The sequence below is a fragment of the Notechis scutatus genome, chromosome 6 (assembly GCF_049901735.1).
Source record: "Notechis scutatus isolate UNSWTSFEM ecotype Mainland chromosome 6, rNotScu1.2, whole genome shotgun sequence".
Classification (NCBI taxonomy): domain Eukaryota; kingdom Metazoa; phylum Chordata; class Lepidosauria; order Squamata; family Elapidae; genus Notechis; species Notechis scutatus.
The window spans coordinates 8,779,143-8,806,827 of NC_142014.1; the positions used below are offsets into that span (position 1 = coordinate 8,779,143).

Sequence of the window (27,685 nt, forward strand, 5' to 3'; positions counted from 1 at the left end):
ATCTCTATAGAAAAGTACACATATATCCCAACCCCCAACCAATAGATCCAAAGTTCTCATAAGCATATTTTCATATATTTATCTGTCAAATACATATAAATGCCCAAGGGGGATATCAGAAGATTTACTCCTCTCTCGTCTTATGATGCACTATAAGAGCTTTATATGATTCTGGGACAGATTCTCCTGCATATATAGTTATACTTAAGAGTTCTATAATTTTATTGTCTAATTTTTTATTTTATTTTTAATTTTACTTTTCTAGGAAGCATAGGCAAGACCATGAATATATGATTTAAAAGCATACCCATAACGACTGAATTTGTTGATGATGTAGTCTTACTTGATTTTCAAATTCTTATTATTTATTTAAAAAATCCTTTAATAAGCATATATTCATTATCTTGAATAAGATGGTGGTTTTCTTATTATTGATAGCATAATATTGCTATCAATATTATTGCAGGGGACTAACACTACATTTATCTGTCTCATCAATTAAGGACAAAGATAGTAAATAAACAATATTCTTGCTACGGCGGATTTAAAAATTACCACATATTCAATAAAGCAAACTAGGATATAAATTTGTGGCATTTTCCAGGTAGGAAAAATAAATTTTGCTTGAATAGTACAGATTGAGAACCTAAAATTTAATTAGATTTTCAGACTTAATTACTAGATTCACAGCTAAACTAAAAAACTATTCAAAAATTTATTGCCAAACTTCTAGATGATATTTAGTAAGACCATAGTGATTTATAAATGCAATGTCATTATTAAAGCATTAGTCACCCATTAAAAAAAACCTTCCTGGTCAAATTATATCTTGTTTTTCTACATAATGTGATCAACAATCCAGGAAACAAATAGCAAGAAAAAACTGCCTCCAAAGGAGTTTCTCTATAGATGAAAAGAAGAAGAAAAATCATTTAACTTAAACATTTTAAAAGAAACAAAGGAAAATAGAAAAAAAAAGATATTTAAGTAACAATATTAACATGACTTGGTCCAGTTCCATATGTAAATAATAAAAAACTGTTACTTCTTAACTTTAAATTATTCTAGATCCATAAAAAATGAAAAAAAAAAGTTTCGTTGTCAAATGAGGTTTGCTAAATAAATTGCACTTCTGAACATTCTTCAGCAGATCTGGAAAAATCATTATATTCTTTGCATTATATTCTATAGACCCATATTGTAAAGAATTAGGTGAAGTCATCCAGCATTATAGACTTTAAAATATCACCTTAGTTGGAGTGGATTTCTGTACAGAAAAGACACAGGAGCTCACGAGATCTAGTTTGTATTCTTATTACAGTAAGAAGATTTCATGTAGAAATGTATTTGCATAAACTGCTATCGAATGATCTTGCTCAGCAGTCTAAATAATGTTCAACAGTTGTAAAACCTTTCTATAAATTACATCCCATACATGGATCTCTTTATCTTGAACATCCTTATTTACTTTGTGCTTCCATAGATGTGGCACTGATTATCCAGATTCAAAGGCCGGGTAGATTATTTTTTTCCCATGCAAATAAATCAATAAAGATTTCAATGTCAAAACTTTACTATCTAAAGAATCTATATTCTGCTTCTTCTCCAGATATATTGCTTTACCCATCCTCTGTATTTTTTATCAGCACAAATTCATTCATCCTAAAATGATGGATATCATGAGAAGGATTAAGCCATTCCATGTTATCATCTTCGTGGGTAACATTCTCTATTACATTCTCTTTTGAATCAGGAATAAACTCAAGTCTCAACTATTTTTCAACTCATAATTCATCTCCACATCACAAAGATTAAAATGAAAAAAGAAAACAGTTTCTGATTACTGATAAGTAAATACTAATTACATACAATATCCAAGGTGTGATAAATCAGAAAAACACAGTAATTACAAAATGTTATCCAATATATTAGTTTGCAGTAGCCAGTACATATTACCCACTAAAACAGATTAAATGCAATAGCATACTTGTGTCAAACATTGTCCTCCAATAGAATTAAACATGCATGTTATCTATAATTAAAACAAAGTAAGTATTAAATCTAGGAATTGCCAAGATTACAGTAATTTGAATAGTGTGGAATAACACCAATTCATAAGTAAAAGAATTTAATTAAAAGCTAAAAATTAATAAGACTCCTTTTGAAAGGCCATCAAAATTTCAGATATGAAGGAAACAAGGACATTAATTCTAGATTTCGGGGCTTCAAGTTCAGAACCTGGAACCCACAAACTTAGAGCAAGAAACTCAAAAGAAATGCTTGAGAGAGAAATGTAAGGAGCAAACAGGATTACAGGGAGAAATAAGAGCAGCTATACCATGGGCCAATGAGGATGATGATTGAACAGCTCTGAACACAAACAGCAGTAGTTTAAATTGATCTCTGGCTCACTATAAAGGCAGTAATTAGCCTATATACTAATGAGAATAAAGAGAAGGTATAGAACAGCCTAAATGGCACTGCCTAGACAAGAAGAAATATTGGGATCATCTACAAGAAGAACACTGCAGTAATCTAGGCACAAGAAACTAGAGTGTACAGCAATAAATCCTCAGTCTCCACCATTTCCTGAAGACAAAGAAATGAAAAATACAATAGAAAATAAAAAGGATCTTTTTCTTGCTTTAACACTGTCTGTATTGAACGTTGTCCTCCAGATGGTGGAGAGGCAGAAGTAGAAGTTGAGGATCCAGGAGCTGTAAGTTTCCTACTCATTTTAAACAATTCAAAATCTTCAGGTTCTTCTAAACCTTAATCCAATTGTGAAATAGCCAATTATAATTCAGAGTAAAAAATAAAAATGGTAGAGAGGAAAAAAGCCTAATAATAATAATAATAATAATAATAAAGAGGAAACAAAATTTCTTCAGGTTCTTGTAAACCTTAATCCAATCAATAGTTAAATAAAGAAAAAGACTTAAAAAAAAAACAAAAGAAAAGAAAAAAATCTTCAGGTTCTTCAATACCTTAATCCAATTAAAGGGTCTCAATATAAAAAAAATGCATAAAAATGAACCAAAAGGGTAGATTAAAAAAAAAAGACAAAAAATGCCAAGAAGGAAAAGAGAAAAGGCTTTTAAGGCTTTCCCTTTAAAATAAAAAGCAAACATAGAGATTGGACTTCAAAAAAAGAAAAGAAAAAAAGACAAAGGCAAGCTCAGTTGTTACAAGAATAAAGATTTAAAAAGAAAGAAGAAATACCGTAAAGCTGGTAAGGAGGGATAGCGCAGCTTAGAAAAAATAAAAAGAGCACACCGCACTTGGTTTAATTATCCAAGGCTCTTGTTATAACTCTCTTCTCCAGAGACTTGTCACCTTTTCTTTTCTTTGCAGAAGAGCACCTGCAATAACACTCTCCCATGCTCTTCCCTCTATCTTATCTCATAGCAATGTCCTTGAAAAGGAGTCTCGGTTCTTTCTTTCTCAGCTTCATCTGGTCACAGGGAATAAAGCATTTTCAAGCCTCTAGTTGACAGTTTTACAAAGTTTCTTTGCTCTCACTTTCCCCCCTCCTTTCCCAAGCAAAACAAATGATAGTCTGAAAGAAAGACGGCTTCCACATACAGTTAAGATATTAATCCAATATGATTCCCTGTAAGTTTAACTTTGGAGCAAGGGCGTGTCCCAAATGCCTTTTTAACCAGCGTTCCTTCTTTCCTTCAGGGCTGCATTTGGGACACGCCCTTGCCCACGGCACCCTTTCATGGTTAGGCTCATGCCCCTGATCCAGAACAATTTGGGTCACACTAATAAACAAGCCAGCTAAGAATCAACAGCAGTAAAACTTACCACATACGAAGAGCTTGGGGGAAGATAAATTAGTAACATTGAGAACTGAGGAGATATTTCTAAACGTACAGCATGAATCATAACGACATTAGGATAATCATATATCATGCACTACCTGCTAAATGGAAGTTATAATGGTGTCCAAAGTAAAAGAAGAAGAAAAAAGACCAAGGAGTGATCCAAAACTAAGTCCAAAGAAGCTGTAATAATTGAAGATGCTAAAGTTTAACATTTAAAGTTTACAAAGATTTAAAATCGTGCGCCCTCTAAAATGAGCTGGAGGACTGGCGAGAACAGAGATATCGTACATTGACAGGAGAAACATGCATCCAGCAAAAAATTAATATGAATATTAAAGTCCTTTCAAACACAATCAAGCTATTCCAGATTAATTCTTCCTATATAAAAAGAGATAGGAGATAAGACAATAAAGAGAACCATCTTATAAAGGTAGCAGATTAGGAACTACCATAATCCAACACTCCAAAATGAACAAGATTTGCAGAATTCAATCTAGGTCGGTCATCAGGACCAGAGGTTTTGTTCTGAAGCCCATCCTTGGGAAACCTCTCTCTACATAATGTGTGCTTTGGGCTATTCTGTGCCAGCATTTATGTGGTGCCTGATTGTGTGTAGTTTTTTTATTTATTAATTGAGGTATTGATGGCTTCTATTAAATTGTTGGCTGTAATAGCCGGCCATCAATACCCTGAGCAACAAATAAAAAGTCACACACAAGCAGGCACCACGTAAATACTAGCATAGAATAACCCAAAGCTCACATTCCTTTGAGAGAAATTCCCTAAGGATGGGCTCCAGCATGAACCCAAAAATTTGGAAAACTAAACCTTTGGTATAGGTGATTGGACCCATATTGGATCCTGCAACATTGTCTTGGGACACGTATATTTGTGACCAAGATTTATTAAAGATTTGTCATCAGAGCTAACCAAAGAAAATGGTGAAGACTAGACTTTATTTATAACTGTATTCTCTCTGAAAACCTCTTTTAGCCTATTTTTGAAGAACATGGATATCTGTAAGTAAACAATTGGTTGTTCATAAGCAACATTGCGTTCAGGAAGGAAAGGATGACTGTAAACAGAACGTTGTTTATGTTAACCATACAGTGTCAGCTGACCCCACAAATGTAAATTCTGTCTTCTTAGCTCCAAATAATATTTTATGTTTTGTGTGTTTATTATTTTTGTAGGCTGGATGAAAATTTCATAGTCAAAGTTGCTGATTTTGGACTTGCAAGAGATGTATATGATAAGGAGTATTACAGTGTACACAATAAAACAGGAGCAAAATTGCCAGTAAAATGGATGGCTTTAGAAAGTTTGCAAACCCAGAAATTCACTACAAAGTCAGATGTGGTAATATATTTATTATTATATGGGTCTTGCTGATTGATCAAATGTCAACAGATTACCAAAGGAAAAGAATTATATATTAGTTTAATGCAAGAGAAAAAAAAAACTTAAACCAAAACTAGCCTGTGTTTCTTAATTTGCAAAAGTAAATGGGTATTATTATTTTTATATCCATATTTCAGATGACCGAATCTTAAACCTACAACTAAGAAAGTTTCCAATATTAAAATACTAAGTTTGAATTATTCCTATGAAAAGCTTGATGGTGCTGACCTGATTTTGAAATTGTCCCTTAATATATGGCAGTGGTGGCTAACCTTTTTGGGCTGAAAATTGCGTGCATGCTTGCACGCACGTGCTCACATGCCAGCACCCAAAAGGCAATGCGTGTGGGGCCCCTCACGCCCCTGCACATATGCACGCACCCCCCCATGGGCATGGCGCATCTCTGCGCATTCGTGCACGATCCCTATACGCACCATGCGTCTCTGTGCATGCGCGTGTCTCCCGTGCACCCCCACGCATGTGCGACAGATCCCTGACAATCAACTGTCAGATGGGCAGTGCGCGCGCATGTGCAGTGGAGCTCTTCCAGGTGACTTCTCGCGTGTGCCACTTCTGGCATGCATGCCATAGGTTCACCATCACGGATATATGGGTATATAACTCTTCTCCAGTTGAGAGTAATATCATACTTCCTACAAGAGATTCAGAATCATGTAGCACTGTGTGCTGGATCTGGATCTGGGAATGAATAGGTGGGACATTATCTTTCAGTGTTAAAGGATTGAAATGTAAGTGTTAAGTATCTGCAGGGTTATTTTGCTGTTACGTTTTCCAGGTGTTCCAAAATGGCCATTTAACTCTGATTACCACAAAACAGATGTTGGTGGGCCCTACTTTTTGCTTCCCTGGTTCATTTTCATTAATTCCATTTTTCTTCAGAGTTAAAACCCATTCTAAGCCACCTGTATGTTTGATAGGCCCGTGTGTGTGCCGCTTACTAGGGTTTTTTTCTTCTTCATCAATTCCATATAACATTTTTCCAACAGGCTGTGATTTATTCTTAGAAAACCCCCTTTCCCCTTGAAATTTTATTTTGTTCTGGAGATACAGTGAGGTAAAGAAAACCTGTCAAAATAGAGAATATTGGACTAGATGACTGGCAATTTTGTTGATGCACGCTAGAAGTGTATAAGTTTCATCAGCTTGAGGTATTCACCTGGTTATGCACAGCACATCCAGGATAGACAGGACCAAGAAAAAAAAATCAGGAAAAGCATTTCAAAGGGATATAATGACTGCCTTACAACCCCTCCAAGGCTTAAGACTTGCCTCTTATTTCTATTTTCCTAAATTGGAAAAATGCAACAATCGAACCTTTTTTTTTTTTTTTTTTTGCCTTGTCTTGTTGATAATGTAGTATTTAGTACTGGCTTTCTTTCACGGCCTTATGGTTTGATTATTATGTTCTTTTTGTTAGTGGTCCTTTGGTGTTTTGCTGTGGGAGCTGATGACAAGAGGAGCCCCTCCGTATCCTGATATCAGCTCTTTTGATATTACCGTTTATTTACTCCAAGGAAGGAGGCTCTTGCAGCCTGAATACTGTCCTGACCCACTGTAAGAAAAGTCTAAAATACCTTCTCGAAACCTTGTAAAATCATGTTATTAAATGTCATAGATTAAAAATCACGTTTCTGCTTTTTTTTTGTTGCAGATATGAAGTCATGCTCAAGTGTTGGCATCCAAAGCCTGAACTACGGCCAGCCTTTTCTGAGCTAGTTTCAGATATATCTATGATCTTCTCCACTTTTATTGGGGAACATTATGTCCATGTGAATGCCACCTACGTCAATGTGAAATGTGTCACACCCTATCCGTCTCTGTTGTCATCACAAGATAATATAGATAGAAATGCAGATACATGATGAAGTTCATTAAACTGAGCTAAAGGGGACAGGGCATTAAATAATGGCCAACTACTTTTTTAAGTGTTTTCTGTGTGTGGAACCACTGCATATGTGTATATGTTGTTAAAATTGCACTATTTTGAGGAGGCAATTCCAAGTTGCTGAAATCTACAAAATAAATGTATTGTTGGATATCGTTTTCAAGTGAGATGGGGAATTGCAGCAACTACCACTGCAGTGGAAATTCTTCATCTGCTGCCAAATATCACTCACTGTGAACAATCTGGCTACTGTTATACTGTTATTGACTTACACCAGTTTGTTTTTAAAAAGTGACTTATGACCATGTTTCACACTTACGACCATTGCAATTTCCCCACGGTGATGTGATTTACATTCAGATGCTTGACAACTCACATTTATGACGGTTGCAGTGTCCTAGAGTCACGTAATTACCTTTTGCAACATTCTGACAAGCAAAGTCAATGGGGAAACTAGATTCACTTAACAATTATGTTACTAATTTAACTGCAGTGATTCACTTACAACTGTGGTGAGTAAAAAAAGTGGGGCAAAACTCACTTGACAAATTTCTCACTTAGCAACATAAATTTTGGGCTCAATTATGGTCATAACTTGAGGACCACCTGTACTCTGCACAATTGATGATTCAGAAATGTCTCAGTTACTCATAATACAAGTCACTGAGTGCAGATATTATTAGTCAAGTGCTTTTCATTGAATAAGGGCCAAACTAAAAAAATAAGTCTAACGTTCAAAAATTATACTTCGCTATTGAAGTTTATTTGGTATAGCAGTTTAATTTTACTATTTAAGTAGCCCAGATCTAATGGACATTAATCAGATTGTCCAGCTATCGCTACACAGGTTTTTAAAATAATTTTGGAATACTGATAGCAATACAACAGATTATTATGTCATATTGCGGATGCATCAGCCACAAACAGAGCATAGTGAACGTTTAAAGAAAATGTTTCTGTACTACGACAAGAATGAAATATTTCAGAAATTCCTTTACCCAGTAGGCTGAAGAGTATATTAAGGATGTGGACAAAATTCCACAGGAGGATACCGAACTGTGCAGGGAAGAAGTAAAGGTTTAGTAAAAGTATCTCTGAGAGAAAAACGCAACAGAAAAAAAGTGAAGGGAGTGTATCTTTATATTACTGCTGCTAAATTCATCTTATCACATTTAAACAAGTTTTTGTTAAAAAATGAAATAAAAATCGTGCAAATACAGATCATAGCTGCTTGATGTTCTCCACTAGTTCTTAAGATTTTGACATGACGTAGGCCTTCCTGATGACCAAAACATTTTTTAAAATGTAATTTTTTTAAAAAAAGGTTAACTTTTAACTGAACATCATTGGTTTCCGTTCCTGTGGAATCCTGTGCATTCTACTGTATAGGCTATTTGATGTAGAATCAACAAATAGGTGAGGAATGTTGGTGTGTGTATGTGTGTAAACTTCCAAATCATTCTATTTTTATACTGATTTTTAATTAATTTTATAGATAGGTGTATAGATAAAGGCTTGGCTAGGGTATAAAATATTGCACTGTGAACACTTCGGAAATATTTTATCACAGCTTTTAATATTTATAAAGTTGTTTAAAAACTCTAATCCTGTGAAGACTGGAAAGCCAAGAACTGTTGCAAACCACTTGTGCTCAATCTCCTTTTCTGGAACCAGACATATTTTGATATCTTTGAGGAGACAGTACTTATAAAGAAGCCGATTACAGGGAAGATTTATTATTCCAGAGAAAGGATACCACACTAAAAGATTGATGATGAGATTGGAGTGGTACGCAAACTACTTGCTGATAATACTGGATTATATTGAACTGCCACATCCATTTCAGTAGCAAATACTTCATGTCTGCTGAGAAAGCAATATTACCTGTAAAAGGCCTTAGCACAAAAACATAATTCTCCTTCAGGCAAAGAGAAAAAAATGCTTGAAGGTTAAGGCAAATTATTATACCATAGTTTAATGTTGATAATATAAACCTACATATACAAGGAATGCAGGGATGAAATATTGTAATATTTATGTGATAAAATGCCACGTCTGAGACCCCTGTAAATAATGTTCAATTGTTGTAGGGATTTGATGTTTTACATTCATATACTTGCCAATAGGATGGATGGTACTTACCTTTTTAATTGTGATACCTAATAAAAATAAAACATTTGTATATTGACTATTTGTGAAGTTATGTCTGTATTTATAATATGTACATATATGTAAATGTAGTTGATGATGTAAAGACTTTAATTTACAATCATTGAAGAAGTAAGTAGCATAGGCAAGATATGGTTTTGGATGATTTTTCACCTTTTAGCTGTTGTGTTGTGATTGAGGCAAAAAGTAAAAAAGGTGATCAGTGCTAGGACACATCCATCAAGTGGCTATCGACATATTGGCTGAGTTAAGATTACAGAATTTCAAGCTATGATATTAAGGTTGCAACTGTATGATGGATGCGGATTTCATGCCATCAAGTCCTTGTCAACTCTTAGTGCATCCATATTTTTCTCCATGATGATCTGTCATAACCTGGTGCTTCAACTCTTCTAACAGTGCACTTATCACTACTGTAACTTTGCTTCACCTTTCAAGCTTTCTCCCAAGAACTGTTTTCACATAAGATGTCCATATAATGTATATAGAGATATAATCGCATAATGGTAACCATAAAATAATTGTGTTTTATCACACTGCATAAAATTATACAGGAATCCCAAATGCACTTTTAAAACATTTCCTTATCAGGTTGACTGCATGTCAAATTGGCTTTAGAAAGTGAAAAATGTGAAGAATAAACCTCTATAGCTCACAGAAACCAAGTAAACAAATGCTTTTCAAATGTATTAGATGACAACCCTATTATCCCCAACCCCCAATGCCAATCTTTACTATCTAGGAATATTGATGACTGCCCAACAGGTCACCTAGAAAATATAGGGAGACTGACCTAAACGATCAAAATTACTTTAGTTTTTTTATCCTTTAAATTAGAATTGGTCAAGAGTGACATAATCAGGCAATCTAAAATAAATTCACAATGCTATTGATAAATGTACAAATTTTCAAAGATCAATTTTCTACTCTAAATTTTTTTAGAGCTTGTAATATACCGTATTTTAAAATTTTGAGAGGACTTTTTAAATCGGTGTTTCAGGATGGAATGTAAATGAAACTTCATTCCAGCTCATAGATAACTTTTTAACAGCTTTGATCTGTTAATTCTGTCCCCATAAGAAACAAACCATAGCTTTGGTGGATTAAAAATTTTGGTACTGTAGAAATAATTGCAAGTAATATAATTTGTATGAGCCGCCCAGAGTCACGTTATGTGAGATGAGTGGTTATATAAATTGAAAGAATGTCTTGTCTTGATTTCCTTTGCAAGTTAGAGGCATACACAATCGGGTGGCAGCTTCAGCTGATCTTGACCTGGAAACAGTCTGGAAGCCTTAAGACTAGATGGCAGAAAACATCTCAAAGGATGGTGGATGGTAAGATAGAAGTCCTGTTCTTCAATATTACAGCTATCTTAATGTGCCCCAGAAGTCTTCAAGAATTGAGTTGGTTGACTCAAAGACTTCTATAGATAGATGGATAGATAAGAAAGTAAAGAAAACTGGAAATTGTGTCTCTAGGCAAAGGAACTGAAACATTCCAGAACAAAAAAAAACACATTCAAAAGAAACTCCAACACTGTCTGATTTGTTAAGTAATAATTTATTAAGTACAACCACACTTGCAAGATTCTGCTATCCCCAACCTCAACAAAAATAGTTTTGGCCTTTCTGTGGAATTGTGTTCTTGGTCTGGGCTGCCTGATAATAATACACTTCAAATTAAATGCAATAATAAAATGTTACAAGGGAAAGTAACTGATAAATGTATAAAATTTTCCAGCATCTTAACAAAATACCATCAACAGTAACATTCTTGCCTTCCCAATTAAGATTAAAAAGAATACTAAATCATATTCTGACTTCCCAAATTATTCTGTATGACTGGCAGAGACTCAATACACATATTTAGTAACTGGTGAAAAAATGGGCATGTGTAATAGTCCAGCCTTTTTTTTTTCACTAGGCAAGTTAGCAAGCAACAGCATATGACACAACATGTATCATTAGAGGTTCTATATAAAACAGTCAACTTACAACTTGCACCTCTCTATCTCCCTCCGTCCCTCCTGATGTTGACAGCAAAACTGCACAATATATACTTGACAGACTTGTGAAGCAATAGTACTAAAATTCTAAACACACGTTCAAGAAAAGATTTAATAAAACAAGACAAAGTGCTGTTAAGCATGGCTAACTTATGATTATTATTTAGGTATGGAGTGCAGTCTGGGTGAGTTCATGCATTATGGTGTAGCACATAATGTGGGAGATCAGGCAATTCTAAACTATTGTGCGCTTTTCATGCTTGTTACTGAAGAATTCAAAAATTCAGAAGACTTGATTACATACAATAAAGCCGAAACAGAAATGATTCTACATTAAGATTTTCCATGCTAACTAAATTATTAATAAAAAAATTTAAAAAAAAAAACTACTGTTAATTCTTATGTAATTTAGTAGTCTGGCTAAATCTCAGATCATTAAAGCAAAATGATATTCATTCATTCTGTTAATGCAGAATCTTCAGTTTACTTCTTGGAGTATGCATAGAATGGAGAATGGTTTATTTAAACACAAAATATTGCATATTGGAAGTCCTGACAATTTATTTTTGGAGCTGGCTATGCCAAAAGAAACAAAAATGGAATTACTTGCCAATTCTGTCCTTTAGCAAAACAACCCTAAAATATTTTTGGGTGGCTTTACCTTGGGGGAATAGTGCAATCCTATCTGTCTATTGTGCTGTAAAAATCTGGAAATCACAGAAAAGTCTTAACTCACACATTTTAGCATAACAAGACACTCTACTTTTCTATCAAACCTTTTCAAGCTGTGACACTCTGGACAGAGCATTGCAGTAACTGCAGTCTATTGAAGGATTATTTTAAGAATGTGTCTGAAATAAACCTTTTCAAAATCCATGTTGTCTATGCGTACATTTAATTTTGCAAATCATCAAACAGACTTCCATCTCAATATTTAATGCATTTTCCTTTTTTTTTTTTTTTTTTGGCTAATTATAATTTTAAAAAAAACATGAATTTCAGTTCCTACCTGGTGGAATGAGGAAGGAAGGAGGAAACCAATTCCTCCATGAGAAAGACTGTACTTGCAGAGCATTTTTGAAGATGGCACATTCACTGCAAAGGCAGCCTGAATTTCAAATCATAAACAAATGTACTAGAGCAGTGGCCCCCAACCTTTTTGTGCCACGGCCCGGTACCGGCATCACAAAATGATCTGCAGCCCGGTACCGGCATCAGCACGCATGACAAGGCAAGGCGAGCCAAGCGACCGGCCAGCCACCTGTCCCCCGCTTCTCCCAGCGACCTTCAACTCCTCCTTTGTACCTTTGTCGATCGACCCGGGACGGTCGCTCGGCTCGCCTTGCCTTGGGTGCTGAAAGAATCCTCGTGCCTTAGTTTCATTCGAAGCTGCCTTCCCCTTCGATGAAACTAAGGCGCGAGATCCTTCAGGACAAACACCACTTTCCAACCGGAAAAGCTCACCCAGAAGCACTTTCTCATCGAAACAAGATGGCGGAGCCCAGCAAACCGGCAGCCCGGTAGAAAATGTTCCACGGACCGGTACCAGTCCGGGGCCCGGTGGTTGGGGACCCCTGTACTAGAGTATAAAGCTGAATAAACAACAATGAAGTGACCAATGGCATGAACCGGGCAACATGTTTATTTTTCAAATGCACTCAAAAAGCAAAGTCTGAAATAGCCAATCCAATCAAGTAAGCCATCAACATGAGTTTGGTGGGAATAAGGACAGTTATGAAAGGGATGGTGTGATGGGTTTAGTTTTGTGCTCACTTGTTTTGTCTGGCTGATTGTGGAGTTTTCAGAATACCTTTGACTATGAAGATACTGCCTAGGTAAAAAGCTGAATCTTAACATCAGTGGTCTCCACATGCACAAAGAATATACAAATACTTAACAGGCTAATCAACCCAACATGTACTAACATTGCATTTATATTATTTCTCTATGGAATGCTAGTGGGTGGGGACATCCTGAAGGCTCAGGGATCAGATTAAGTGGAGCCCAAACTTGTGCTGATTTGTTTTCGTATTGTTGGAAATAATCAGCAACGTTACAGTTGCCCAAAACACGATTGGTTGCGTTCTGGTTGTCAGTTTGGGCTTATCTTGCTCCTGAGCCCTTCAGATCAAGGGATCATCTTGCTTGATAGTGTACCATAAGTTTGAAGTAATCTAGCTCATGCCAGGAAACAATAGGTGATGGATTGCTCTTTGCTGTTTTGTAATGAAAGATAAGAATCATTGAAATGAAGAAACCATTTGGATTTTGAAAGTGATGAGAAATCTGGAAAATGCAGGGGCTTTTTCCACTAGCCCACAAGCATTTAACAATCAAGAAAAAAAATGCATTCTTGCCTCTGTTCCCCCGCAAATCCTGGGATGCTGACTCATTTTGATAGGTGATGGGTGGTCCTGAGAGAAATAAGTGAAAAATGCAGGGAGTATATAACATTCTAACATAAGACGGGAAGGTCATCCCAGCTGCCCTACTAAAGCAAGCAAGCAGATGCTTTAGTGAGAAACAGCTTTAAGTGACAATAACAAAGACATAATTTCAGAGACTGCAATGGTAATCTATTCCTTTTTTAAAACTAAGAAAACCACAAGGATAAACATTATGAAGTGATCACAGCACAGTGCTAGATGATGGACCTCTCAGGTCAGATGGCACTCAGTGTCATGTTCTGGTGGAGACTGACTCTGAGGAAGAGGAGGAACAGCCAACAGGGAGTGGGAGTGTGGCTCCAGAGGTGGTGGAGGAGGCTGGGGAAGGGCAGAGGCCAGCTGAGCAGTCAGAGAAGGATCCAGGCCCATCCCCTCTCCATCCTAGGGCACGCAGGGAGGAGAGGATAAGGGAGAGACATGGTCTACTTGGGAGGAGAGGGCCATGATCCCCTTCATGGGTTGCAGGTGTGAGATTTGGACCTGCGTGCTAACAGACGCTGGAGACAATTAGTGTTTTATTTCTAAAGAAGGTTTATCTTGGCATTCTTCCAACGGACTGTCCCTAGTTATCTTCTTGAAATTGGCAATTATCTATCCTGGTCTGTCGAGGAACTTTATTCAATGCGGTTTGTTTTTGGTTTTTGCTTCGTTATCGGCTGGCTCTTTGAACGTGAACTGTGTTTCCTGCCTTTGAAATGTTATTTTGAAAATAGTTCACTCCTCCGCTGTGAACAATTAAACAGTGAAGCCAAGTTGAAGGCATTAAAGGACTTTTAGTTACGTTTTGGATTTTGTTATATTTCTGAGATACTCTGGGTCATCACACTCAACATGATGATAAAGAAAAGCTGAGGATCTTTCAAATCCTGCTACTTCCTACAGTCTCCCTGCACTCATTCAAGCGACTGCCCAGCCACAGTATCCTACCACACTCCTTACCTGCTACTTCCCACTTAACAACTCATGCATCTTGTATTATGATGATAGGCAGGACTGTGGGATTGTTGCTAAGTGATGAGATAACATGACATCACACTTTACCATGGCATAGTTTAGTGATGCCAATCCCGGTCCCAATTTCTGTTCTAACCCAAGATTTACCACAGTATTAAACACTTTGTAGCCAACCCTTTAATGTGACAATTATTCAAGTCTATGTTCAAATTACTGATGGAGGAAAGACGAAGTTGATGATAAACATCAAGTTAAATTTGAAATTGACAGAACATGGAAACAAGGTGTGCTGCTTATAATTGGAAACTAGAATGGTAAAGTTGGAAAAATTAAGGAGGAAAATGTAGTTGTATTCCATGACCCAGGAAACTGAAATTAAGCAGGAGAACAATTTACCAATTTCACATTATCCAATAATTTTTTTCATTGCTAACATAGTGTTAAAACAAAACAAAACAATTTCTTTGTATACGGTCATTACCAAACTGAGAACAGAGAAATCAGAGTGACTAAATTATTGATAGAGGTGACTCAATTATAACATAATTGCTAAATATAAAAATGTGAGCAGGCTGACTAAGGAACTGACCACAAACAGCTCATGTGAAAATTCCAAGTTAAGCTAAAGTAGTTGAAGAAAGTCAATTAATTTTCAGGATGTGACCTTGAGCATACACTCTCCATTTTTAAGGAGAATATCAGGGATCGCTTTGAAGTACTGAACCTCATTGACAGACAATTAAAGGAATTGTGGAATGAACTTAAAAAAATAATCAAGAAGACTGCCTAGGACAAAAAAAAACAAAAGAAAGCAATCTGGATGACAGACAAACCATGGAAATTGCAAAAAGCAAAGTCAAAGACAAATAACAAACATCTTGGAAAGACATTAACAAACAATTTCAGCAATCTGTTAAAAACAGACAAAAATAATATTGCCGTATATGAAAATTATTGAAGATGAAGCCCAAAAAATAATGTTTGGGATCATCTAACATAAATTAAAGCCCTACATGGAAAAGCCAATGCCATATGTTCAAGTTTGCATTAGAAAATGTCAGGGAAGATAAAGCACTATTTCTGATGCACACTAGATTAACTGAGAAAATCACAAAATACCAAAAAAAAATCTGCAAATATTTCTTTGATTATAGAAAGATCTGTAATTATATCAATCATGTCAAACTGCAGAGGGTTTTAAAAAACAGAAATCACAGAACATGTTATTGTTTCATGCAAAATCTATGTATAGGTCAGAGAACCAGAACATGAATAGAACATAATACAATAGATTGGCTCTAGATCATCAGCAAAGGACTGAGACAAGGTTGAATATTCTCTTATTTATTCTGTCTATACATGGAGTGTGTGTGTGTGTGTGTGTGTGTGTGTAGAGAGATAGAGAGAGCTTATCTGGAAAAGTGAGTGTGGTTTTAAAACTTGAGGAAGAAATTTCAATAATTTACACTATGTTGATAATATTATTCTGATAACTGAAAACGATCTGCAAGTTCTCGCAATGAAAATCAAGGAGCACAGTGAAAATGGGACTAAATATAAAGAAAACCAAATATAAACCAATATAAAGAAAACCAAACATTCTGTTTCAAGTAGAACAAGCAGTGTTAGAATTGAGAATGCAGATATTGAGGGGGTAGGTTACCTTGCAGTATCAACAATCAACAGTAGAGGAATAAACAGTCAAGGAATACAATGAGAGTAGCACTTAGCAAAATAGTCTTGGGAAAGATATTCAGGTGCCAGGCAATGCTACTCCCTGTGACATTCCATGGAAGTGAAGACTGGACTTTGAATAAGTAGGAAAGGAAGAGTATAGACATTTTTGAACTTTGGTGTTGGAGAAGATTCCTGAGAATATAATGGATGACTAAGAAACACACATAGGTTCATTGAACAAATTAACTCAGTTGTCATTCAAGACACAAATGATGAGCTTCAAATTATCATACTTTGAACACATTATGCAAAGACCTAGCTCTCTCTCAAGATGTTTAAAAGCTGGGAAAAGTGGAAGGAAAGAAACAGTATGATGAGTAGCAAGATGAATGGACTCAGTTGTACTGTTGGAATAGTGGAAGGATAACAATCCTTTTATGTGATTGCTAAAGGTTGTCACCAATGTGACGGCACATAATCAAAATCAAGGCTGTTCAACCTTAAGACTCTTTCCTGATCTCCCATTCAAATACTAATAAGAGTAAGTCTTTGTAGTTCCTGAAATAAGCCTAGGTGAATTTCAATGTGTTAAATATATGGGAAAATCCATACTTAGACAGATAACACCAGTTTCCTATATAGTTGGACATATAGCAAGACATTTTCTGTGAAAAATAAAAGTATGCATTAATCCTATATATTTCTATAGAATTTTCTGTATACAAGGAGCTTTAAATATTACTTTTCCCCATAATCTCCACAAGCCCACAAAATCTGTTTGGAGTTAATACAGATATTTTAAAATGCATATTTCATAGTGAAAACAACATTTTTTAATTATTCAAGAAACTTCTATGCATGCTGCTAATACAGGTAGTATTAGGTGGGACTGCACATATATAGAAAAAAGCAAGAAACGTCTGATATTTCTCTATCTCTATAAAAATGATAACTTTGTTTTGCAGATAACAACAACCTTGTGGAAAAGGAACCCGGAGGCTCTCTGCTTTATAAGGTGACTTGTTCTACTTTTGCTATCATGGAATGTGAAAGACTTATATTATTTATTTAGGAGAATGGTTAGCATTACCTTTACCTCTCTTGGATTAAAAATATGAATCAGAAAGAAAATGAAATTTCCAGGCCATTTGTCACTGAATAGTTTGAAATAAGGTGAAGATCACTGTGATATCACTAGGTCTTTTTTCACAATTTCATTGAAGTTAATGGAAAAGGAGCTGCTTTTGATTTTCTCTACAAAGAAAATTAAATTGAATGATCATGGCTGAAGTGCCCTGGTCTTGCACTTACTTTAATTATGAAGTGGATAATGTGCACATTACAGTGCCCTCTAGCTTCTCAACTCCAACCTTCAGTTAAATCCCAACTGTATCCATAATGACAATTTCACATGGACTTTTCTTTTAGACCATGAACCATAAGGAAGCTGCAGAGTTTGTGTGTGTGTGTGTGTGTGTGTGTGTGTGTGTATTCGTAGATTTTCATGGGTACAGGTATGTAGGTCTAGGTGTGTTCGGGTCTTTTCCCGTGTAAGATTAAGAGTATCTTGGCGATGTTTCGGCGAGGTCCCACTCGCCATCCTCAGCCTGGTGCTTTCGGCTTTGTGCCAGTGCAAGCAGTGCATACATACATACATATAAACATACATACATATAAACATACATACATACATACATACACACATATGGAACTGGGAGTTCTAGGGTACCATGTTTGGAAAAAAGAGAGCCAGTTTTGTGCAATGTTTACAGATACTACACTAGAAGCTGGAGGATCCTAATTCTGAGTCTGCCTTAAGCATAGAAATTGGCTAGTGAGTCTGGATCAGGGGTCACCCACCTTTTGGACCTCAGGGACCATCAAACTCATAAATCCCATGGACCAGAGACCCTGGGAAATTCCTAAAAAAAAGTCTCCAGGAAAATTCCACACCCTGTTTTCCTACTGATCGATCATTCTTTATTTGGGATCGCAGGATACCGTCTCCAGCTCCGTTCTCAGGAGAGGGGAGAGAGAGAGACTTTTGCCTTCATGCAAGGAAAGCAGCAGAAGCAGTAGAAGTCTTTCTTTCTCTCCTCCAAATTCCACCAGAAATGAGTCTTTGTGAGACTTGTCGCGCTGGTGCAGCCTCTTGGAGCAGGAGGCCTTGCAGGGTCCCAAAGACTCATTTCTGACAGAGTTTGGGGGAGAGAAAGAAAGACTTTTGCTGCTTTCCTTCCATGCAGCCAAAAGCAGAAGAAGAAAGAAGCAGAAAGAAGCAGCCCAGTAACCAGGCAAGGCATGTGAGGTGAGTGGGGCAAGTTCCCCCCTCCATCCTTTCCCCCCTCCCCTCACTACCTCGTGTTGTTTGCAATGAAAGTGACGTGAGCCTTGTGTTCCCACAGGCCATCTGGGCAGTGCAGCCTTGTGTTCCTGCACAGCCTGGATTAATTGCTTTGGGGGGGCTGCTTTGTGGGATGACATTTCTCTGTGGACCACCAAAATTTTCTCACGGACCACCAGTGGTCCCCGGCCCACTGGTTGGCAACCACTGGTCTGGATCAGTTACCTTGTCTCAGCTGTAAGAAGAAGACAATAGCACACAACTTCTGAAAGTTCTTGGACCAAGACTATCTCAAAGGGAGGGAGGGAGGGAGAGAGAGGGAAGGAGGGAGGGAGGGAAGGAGAGAGAGTCTTGTTCTAAAATACCTAATTAGAAGCAAGATAGAATGTATGAAGACAAAATAAATTTTACTAACTACATATTGCAACTTCCTTATGTTATCAAAATGAGTGACAGTACTTCTTTGGGAATAATAAATCTTTTCACAAGCAGCAGGCATGGCATATGGACTGAAATCTGCAGGAGGACTGGATTATTTTATGAAGGACCTGGCTTAGGAATGGTTTCACTGGAAGCAGGTCAAGCTTTATGACTATGCCTAAATGAGAATAAAGCAAAAAAAGTTAAATTTGTCTTATTGTACTATAGATCAAGATAGAATCATATATTAGTCTACAGCTCATCAGTAACTCTATACACAGTCTGCCAAGAGCTTTGGAAGTCTATTTCCCTAAAGTGCAATGAGACGGTAGAGATATATTTTCAAGAAATAAGCAAGAGGGAGAAAAGATATATTTTCGAGAACCAGAATATAGCACAAGAGGAGACTGAATTAAAATTGGAAGATGCTTTAACATATGTCATCAAAGCTAAGAAAACATGTAGTTCAGATCATAAAGCCATGTGGAAACAAACTACCAGAGGTCAGCCTGGAATAAACTATTGGTCGCCTGGTGAACTATATCAGAACCCTGAATATGGAATATGATGCTTTCTGACCTGTTAGGGCAGGGGTGGGATTCTACCAGTTCGCACCTATTCGCTAGAACCGGTTGTTAACATTCTAACAGAGAATGTTCAGAGAACTGGTTATTAGAAGAAATTACTGGCCTAATCCTGTAAGGAAGGCAGGAAGGAAACGTTCTGGTGTTGCTTACAGAAACTGCCTCTCCGTTAACCCTTATTACATTCTTGACAGGACTAGACTTCCTGTCTCAGGAACTTCTCTGGAGATTTTTTTCCCCTCCTTTGCTGGTACTTTGCTTGTGTGGAGTGACCATTCGAAGTTACAATGGCAATTTTTTTCAATTTTACAATTGAAAAAAGTGACATGACCATTTTTCACACTTATGACTGTTGCAACATCCCCACAGTCACGAGAGGCCAGGAGAGGAGATGCGTGCCTCGATGTGAGTGATATTGAGTTGGCCACACCCAGCCAATAACATGACCACCAAGCCATGTCCACCACCTAAGCCACGCCCACAGAACTGGTTGTTAATAAATTTGAATCCCACCCCTGTGTTAGGGGTAATCTCAATGGCTTTTGATACCATCGATCCCAGTATCTGAAAACTTATTGGGATTTGAAGAAGTTGGAAGAAATTTGGTCAAGTTATTTCTCAGGATTCCTTAGAGTTCATCACTTCCAAGTTGATTTTGCCTATTCTGTGCATCCAGATACAGGATGCTTAAAGTATTGTCATTATGAGAATTCCGGAGGTGACAAAGGCTTTGGAACACTTCAGACTCTGAGGTTCATCTGACACCATTCTAGATTTTTGCAAGTTGATAAGAATTGTTTATTTGAAGAACATTTATATCAGGTGCAAACAAACAACCAGACCACATGTGGAGTTCAAACTAACTACTTTATTATGTTCCTGTGATATAGGAATCTCCCAGATAGGCAACCTTCTCTTGGGAACCTATAGATAAAACTCTAAGGAATCTAGGGGAGGTCAATCCAGCCTTTTTGCAGTTGTGCGGTGACTTCAGACTAATTCCACGTTTGATTCCTCATCCCTGCCAGGTTGAATGCTCCCCTATAATATAATTCAGTGGCCCCCAACCTTTTTTGTCCCATGGACCGGTACCAGAATCACAAAATGATCCATGGACCGATACCAGCATCAACACGCATGACCAAGGCAAGGCGAGCCGAGCGACCGGCCAGCCAGCCGTCCCCCACTTCTCCCCGCCACCTTCAACTCCTCCTTTGTACCTTTGTCGATGGGCTTTTCAGGCTCTTTCTTAATCTCCTCCTAACACGAGACTCCACCGCCATCGGGACAGCTCTTCATTCGAAGCCGCACCCCGCCCTCGACGAAACTAAGGTGCGAGGATTCAGCACCCAAACGTCGCTTTCCAACCGATGACCGACAAGCTCACCCGGAAGCACTTTCTCAAGCGCCGTCGAAACAAGATGGCGGCGCCCACTTCTTTGCGGCCCGGTAAAAAATGCTCCATGGACCGGTACCAGTCTGGGATCCGGTGGTTGGGGACCACTGATATAATTTAATGGTTGTGCAAATACAATGTTTATTTTATTTATTTATTATTTTATTTTATTATTGTGCTATTTTAACTAAACTGCCACGATTGACCTAAGTGGAATAAAAGTGCTACAATAAATATATAAAATACTTATAAAAGAAAAAAGCACATATTTGGTTTAAAAAAGAACTTCGTGTCAAATATGAACTATATACTTCTGGAATAACTATTCTAGCCTTAGAATAGTAAATATGTCTAAATATATGCTGCCAGACACAATCATTAGTGAGAATTGAATAGTTTATGAATGAAGCAAAGGGAAAATAGAGTCAGCATCATGCTGAATAAATCAGTAATCTCAAAGTCTTTAATAATTATTTTTCTTGGTACTCTGAAAAATTCCTTTATAGAACTCTTCTATGTGGATACAGACTACAGTTGTCCTCAAAAGTTTTGGCAGAATTTATGATTTCTTGGCCATTTTTCAGAGAATATGAATGATAACACAAAAACTTTTATTTCACTCATGGTTAGTGGTTGGCTGAAGCCATTTATTATCAATCAACTGTGTTTATTCTTTTTAAATTACAATGACAATAGAAACTACCTAAATGATTCTGATCAAAAGTTTACATACCCCAGTTCTTAATACGGTATATTGTCCCCTTTAACATCAATGACAGTGTGATGACCCGGAGTGTAACACAAACATAACAAAATCCAAAACATAAATAAATGTCCTTTAATGCCTCCAACTTGGCCCCACTGTTCAATAATTCTCAGTCGGAGATTAAATTCAAAAGAGCTACTGCCCTGGGATAGAAGCTGTTTTTCAGCCTATTTGTCTTTGTTTTTATTATTCTGTACCATCTGCCAGATGGTAATAGTTCAAAAAAAGGGGTGCCCAGGAAGAGATGGATCTTTGAGAATGTTTTGAATTTTCTTAAGGCAACGGGAGTTATAAAGCTCTTCCAAAGAGGGGAGAGGGCAACCAATGATCTTCTGGGCAATGACATTAACCCTCTGGAGTGCTTTCCTATCTGCCCCTGTGCAACTGGCAAACCATACAGAGGTACAGTATGTTAAAATGCTCTCTATGGTGCAGCAGTAGAAGGTCACCAGCAGTTTCTCGTCCAGTTGTTGTTTTCTGAGAAGCCTCAGGTAGTATAATCTCTGCTAGGCCCTTTTGACCAGGGCTGCAATGTGGGCACCCCAGGTCAGGTCCACTTTTAGGGTAACACCCAGAAACTTATAACTGGCCACTTGCTCCATTCGGTCTCCATTGATAAGCAAGGGCTGGACGTCTGATCTGTTCCTTCTATAATCCACTATAAGCTCCTTGGTCTCTCCACACCATGAAAGCAACCGGTCCACCTCATCTCGGTAGGCAGACTCATCCCCGCTGGAGATAAGTCCCACCACTGTTGTATTGTTGAACAATACAGTCCAAACTCAATGAGCAGATAAAGGTGAAATAAAAAACCAAAACAAACTACAATGAAGGAATTTCCACAACGGACCAGAATAAGTTATTACCAACTTAAAGGAGATAACAAGGCACAGTCTGTTGGAAGGACACCAACCAAGATAATTTCAGCCCAAAATAAAACACACTTTGATTCTAGCAACGCCGTGTTTTAACCGTCTCCCTTATATACTATTCTCCCCAGCTGCAACCAATGAGGCGGATCATGGCTCCTTCCTCTCTCATAAGCCAAGTTGTTTCCTTCTCCATTCCTTGACAACCATCCTAGGATGAAGAGGGGATGGGCCTGGTTCTTCCTCTGACTGCCCAGCTGGCCTCTGCCCTTCCCAGCCTCCTCCACAACCTTCGGAGCCACACCTGTTGGCTGTTCCTCCTCTCCTCTCCAACTCTAACAAGGGCACGATAGACAGCTTGAAGTCTTTTGTGGTATGTGTGGATAAGGCTCTTTATCTTCTCAGGTGGTAAAGATGCCCATTCTTCCTGGCAAAAAGCCTCCAGTTCCTGTAAATTCTTGGGCTGTCTTGCATGAACTGCACATTTGAGATCTCCCCAGAGTGGCTCAATGATACTGAGGTCAGAAGACTGAGATGGCCACTTCACTTTAGTCTGCTATAGCCAATAACAGGTAGACTTGGCCTTGTATTTAGGATCATTATCATGTTGGAATGTCCAAGTATGTCCCATGTGCAGCTTCTGCGTTGATGAATGCGAATTTTCCTCCAGTATCTGTTGATAACATACTGCATTCATCTTGCCATTAATTCTGACCCAATTTTGTGCCTTTGTAGCTCACACATCCACAAAACATCAGTGATCCACCTCCGTGTTTCACAGTAGGAATGGTGTACTTTTCACCATGGGCCTTGTTGACTCCTCTCCAAATGTAGTGTTTATGGTTGTGGCCAAAAAGCTCAATTTTGGTCTCCTCTCTCCAAATGACTTTGTGCCAGAAGGTTTGAGGCTTGTCTCTGTGCTGTTTGGCGTATTGTCAGTGGAATACTCTGTGGCATTTGCGTAGTAATGGCTTTCTTCTGGCGACTCGACCATGCAGCCCATCTTTCTTCCAGTGTCTCCTTATTCTGCATCTTGAAACAGCCACACTACATGTTTTCAGAGAGTCTTGTATTTCACCTGGAGTTATTTGTGGGTTTTTCTTTGCATCCCAAACAATTTTCCTGACAATTGTGGCTGAAATTTTAGTTGGTCTACCTGACCATGGTTTGGTTTCAACAGAACTCCCTCATTTTCCATTTCTTAATTAGTGTTTGAACACTGCTGATTGGCATTCTCAATTCCTTAGATATCTTTTTATATCCCTTTCCTGTTTTTTTCCTGTTCAACTACCTTTTCCTGCAGATCCTTTGACAATTCTTTTGCTTTCCCCATGACTCAAAAGCCAGAAACGTCAGTGCAGCACTGGATGAAAGATGCAAAGGTCTGTCAGGAGTCCAGGAATTCATTGACCTTTTATACACACACACACTAATTACAAGCAAGCAGATCACAAGTGAGGATGGTTTCCTTTAATAGCCATTCAAACCCCTTTGTGCCAACCTGTGTGCATGTTATCAGGCCAAAATCACCAGGGCATGTAAAATTTTGATCAGGGTCATTTGGGTTTTTTTTATTTTTATTTATTTTTTACACAAACATAAACAATACATAAACATGAAACATAAAACCATCTTTCAATTACATACAGTATGTCGACTGGTACAAATCTCTTGTGAACAATCTCTGCAGCCTTTCCCTTCTAATTTGAATTAATCCTCATATTATAAATCAGCTATATATATTTATATTATTATCATTATTAATTGCTTATTAGACTGTTACTAACATTCCATCATTTTATGCGAGCAAATCATCATTTTTACTTGGCCTACTTTATAACATTCATTTCATCATCACCATACAGGTGGGGTAAGTGCCACCTGTAAAACATCTTATACAAATTCTCTTTATATGCTGTTGACATTGTCATTTTATAATTTTGACACCATAATTTTTGCCATGTGTCTAAGTCTTTCCCATATCCAAAATTCTTTCCCCAAGCAATTTTTGTTTCTTTAACTTGTTCTTCTAGTTTAACCTCTAATAAATATCCATATGATTTTTTAATCACCTTTTTATCAGTACCTGTCAAGATTTTATCTCTCAGTTAATTTATCATAAAACCTTCTATTTTAGAATGTTTATCATATCTAGAATGGATTTGCACATATGAATTCATCCTTATTTCTTGTTCCTCTAGTTCTTGCATAGATTTAAGTTCACCCTTTTCATTTAGTATTTCACCATATCTAACTGTTTGTTCCATTTTATAAATTACTGGATATGCAAATGCTTCAATAGTTGACAACCAGACTGGTATTTTTAGATAATATTGTCTTTTAATTTTCTCCCATATTAGTAGTAAAGCCTCTCGTATATAGTGCCTCCTAAAGTACCCATGTGCTTTAGTCCCCTTGTACCACAAGAAGGCATGCCATCCCAGCAACAAGTCATGACCTTCTAACGTCAATAATCTAATATTCCTTAATGTTATCCATTCTTTAACCCACATCAATGTTGTCGCCTAATAATATAGCTCCCAATTGGGTAAGCCAAAACCTCCTCTTATTCTAGAATCTTGTAATAATTTTAATTTAATTCTCGCCTTCTTTCCCTGCCAAATATATTTCGATACTATTTTATTTAAATCCTCAAAATAATATTTCCCTAATTTAATTGGAATTGTCTGGAACAAATATAAAATCCTTGGTAATATATTCATCTTAATTGTAGATATTCTTCCTATTAAAGATAATTGCAAATTTTCCCATTTTGCCAAGTCTGTCACAATCTGTTGTTTGAGTATATAATAGTTATCCTCTTTAAGTGTACCACATCTAGCTGTTAAATATATTCCTAGGTATTTAACTTTATTTGTGACCTGGATCTTCAAAGTCTCTACCAACTCTTTCTTTCATTTTTCAACTATGTTCTTCATCAGAATCTTTGTTTTATCTTTGTTTATTATCAAGCCTGCCACATATCCATATTCCTCAATCTTTTATATCAATTTATACACTGTTTTTAATGGATCCTCCAAAATAAAAACCAGGTCATCTGCAAATGCTTGTAATTTATATTCTTCCCTCTTAATTTTCATTCCCTTTATTTCCCTATCTTCTCCAATGTTTCTATTTAGTACAGTGATGGCTAACCTTTTCAGCTTGGTGTGTCGAAAATCGGGAAAAAGTGTAGCCTTCCTCGGGTCGTGTGTCACTTCAAGAAATATCAATAATTTGGTTTATGACGGACTGGGCTGGGGTGATCACACAGGGCTGTGAAACTCATCTCCCTGGTCTCAGGGCTGCAGGTGCAGGATGTGGGGATCGGAAGGCCACCTTACAGGGCTGTGAAACTCATGGATCTCCTTTCCTCCTGTAGCGTTCCTGAGGTAATGAAACTGACAAACCTCAGTTTATGGCGGTTAAAACTGGTTCTCTGCTGCAAAGATATCGCGGCAGCGGTGACACCACGCCTCCACACAACAAGCAGGGAGCAGGGATTGGAGCAGAGCACAGGCAGCCTCTAAATGTGCAGGTTTTCCCCACACCAATAGGCGTGTCAGTCAAAGTGCCTCGGCGTTGTCACGAGTGACACGCGTGTCATAGGTTAGCCATCACTGATTTAGTACCTCCAATGTCAACACAAACAAAACAGAGGTGACAATGGGCAACCTTGCTTAGTTCCTTTCTTGATATCAATATTTTCTGTTAACTCTCCATTTATCATTACCTTTGCTGATTGCTTCAATGGCTTGGATAAATTTCTCACCAAAGCCCATCTGCTCCAATTGTAATAACATAAACTGCCAATTCACATTATCAAAGGCTTTTTGTACATCTAAAAATATCAGAGTCATTTGCTTCTCCGAATGTGCCTCATAGTATTCCAAGGTATCCAGAATTATTCTCATGTTATCTTTAATTTGTCTCTTTGGCAGAAATTCATTTTGATCAGAATGTATAAAATTGTTCAGATATCTTTTGAGTCATTCTGCCATTATTGAAGAAAAGATTTTGTAGTCTGAGTTTAGCAGAGAAATAGGTCTGTAATTCTTGATTTGTTGTGGGTCGGCGTCCTCCTTTGGTACAAGAATAATATAAGCCTCTGTCCATGAATTAGGTATTTTCGTCTTTAACATGACTTCATTCATCACTTCAGGTAATGGGAGACTTAAAGATTCCTGTAAGGTCTTGTAGAATTCAGCTGATAGTCCATCTGAGCCTGGTGCCTTCTGTTATTTTGTTTTTTTAACGCCTCAGTTAATTCCATCATCGTTATATTCCCTTTTAACATTATTTCCATGTCCTGGGGTAACTTTGCTTTTTGCAGGTATTGTTTAATATTTTCCTCTTCAACATTCTCTTGATCTCTGCTTCAATACAAAGTAAAACACCTAATCCTGTGAATAAAAAAAAATTCCATCGAAAAAGCTAAGCAGGCACAGATGCCAGCTAAAAGCATTTTTTTTTGGGGGGGGGGGGGGAAGCAGAGGAAAAAAAACTTTTTGTCACAAAGTAAAAGACTGCCACAGTACAATATCCAAGGCTCTCTTGTCAAAATCCAAACAAATTTCTGTAGAGCTCTTTTTCAAGATCCCTATAATCTCTTTTCTTTCAACTCCAGACTCCAGCCATAGATAGTTTACCAGAAGACCACCTGCAATAATATTCTTCTATGCTCATCCCACTATCTTGTTAAGGCACATAAACAGACAGGCTGGAAAATCCTTGACATAAACTTCCAAGTTCCTTTATTCTCAAAAATGAAAAACATAGTAAAAAGGAACAGTGTATTCAAGCCTCTAGGTGGCAGTGTTACTTAATATACGCTACTTTCACCTCTTTCTTTATAGCCAGGACAAACAAAAACAAGTTGAAAAGTCCTTTTTTGAAATAGAACCAGATAGAACC

General features: G+C 37.3%; 1 protein-coding gene across 1 annotated transcript in view; it reads left to right on the forward strand.

Moving 5' to 3' along the window:
• MET (MET proto-oncogene, receptor tyrosine kinase) overlaps positions 1-9,325 on the forward strand; it is a 145,637-nt gene extending 136,312 nt beyond the window's left edge. The window contains exons 19-21 of the mRNA XM_087969312.1: positions 5,024-5,189; positions 6,670-6,806; positions 6,904-9,325. Of these exons, the coding sequence (XP_087825438.1) occupies positions 5,024-5,189; positions 6,670-6,806; positions 6,904-7,114 (514 nt within the window). The 3' untranslated portion in view covers positions 7,115-9,325. The remainder of the gene's footprint in view (positions 1-5,023; positions 5,190-6,669; positions 6,807-6,903) is intronic.
• The last annotated feature ends 18,360 nt before the right edge of the window (positions 9,326-27,685 follow it).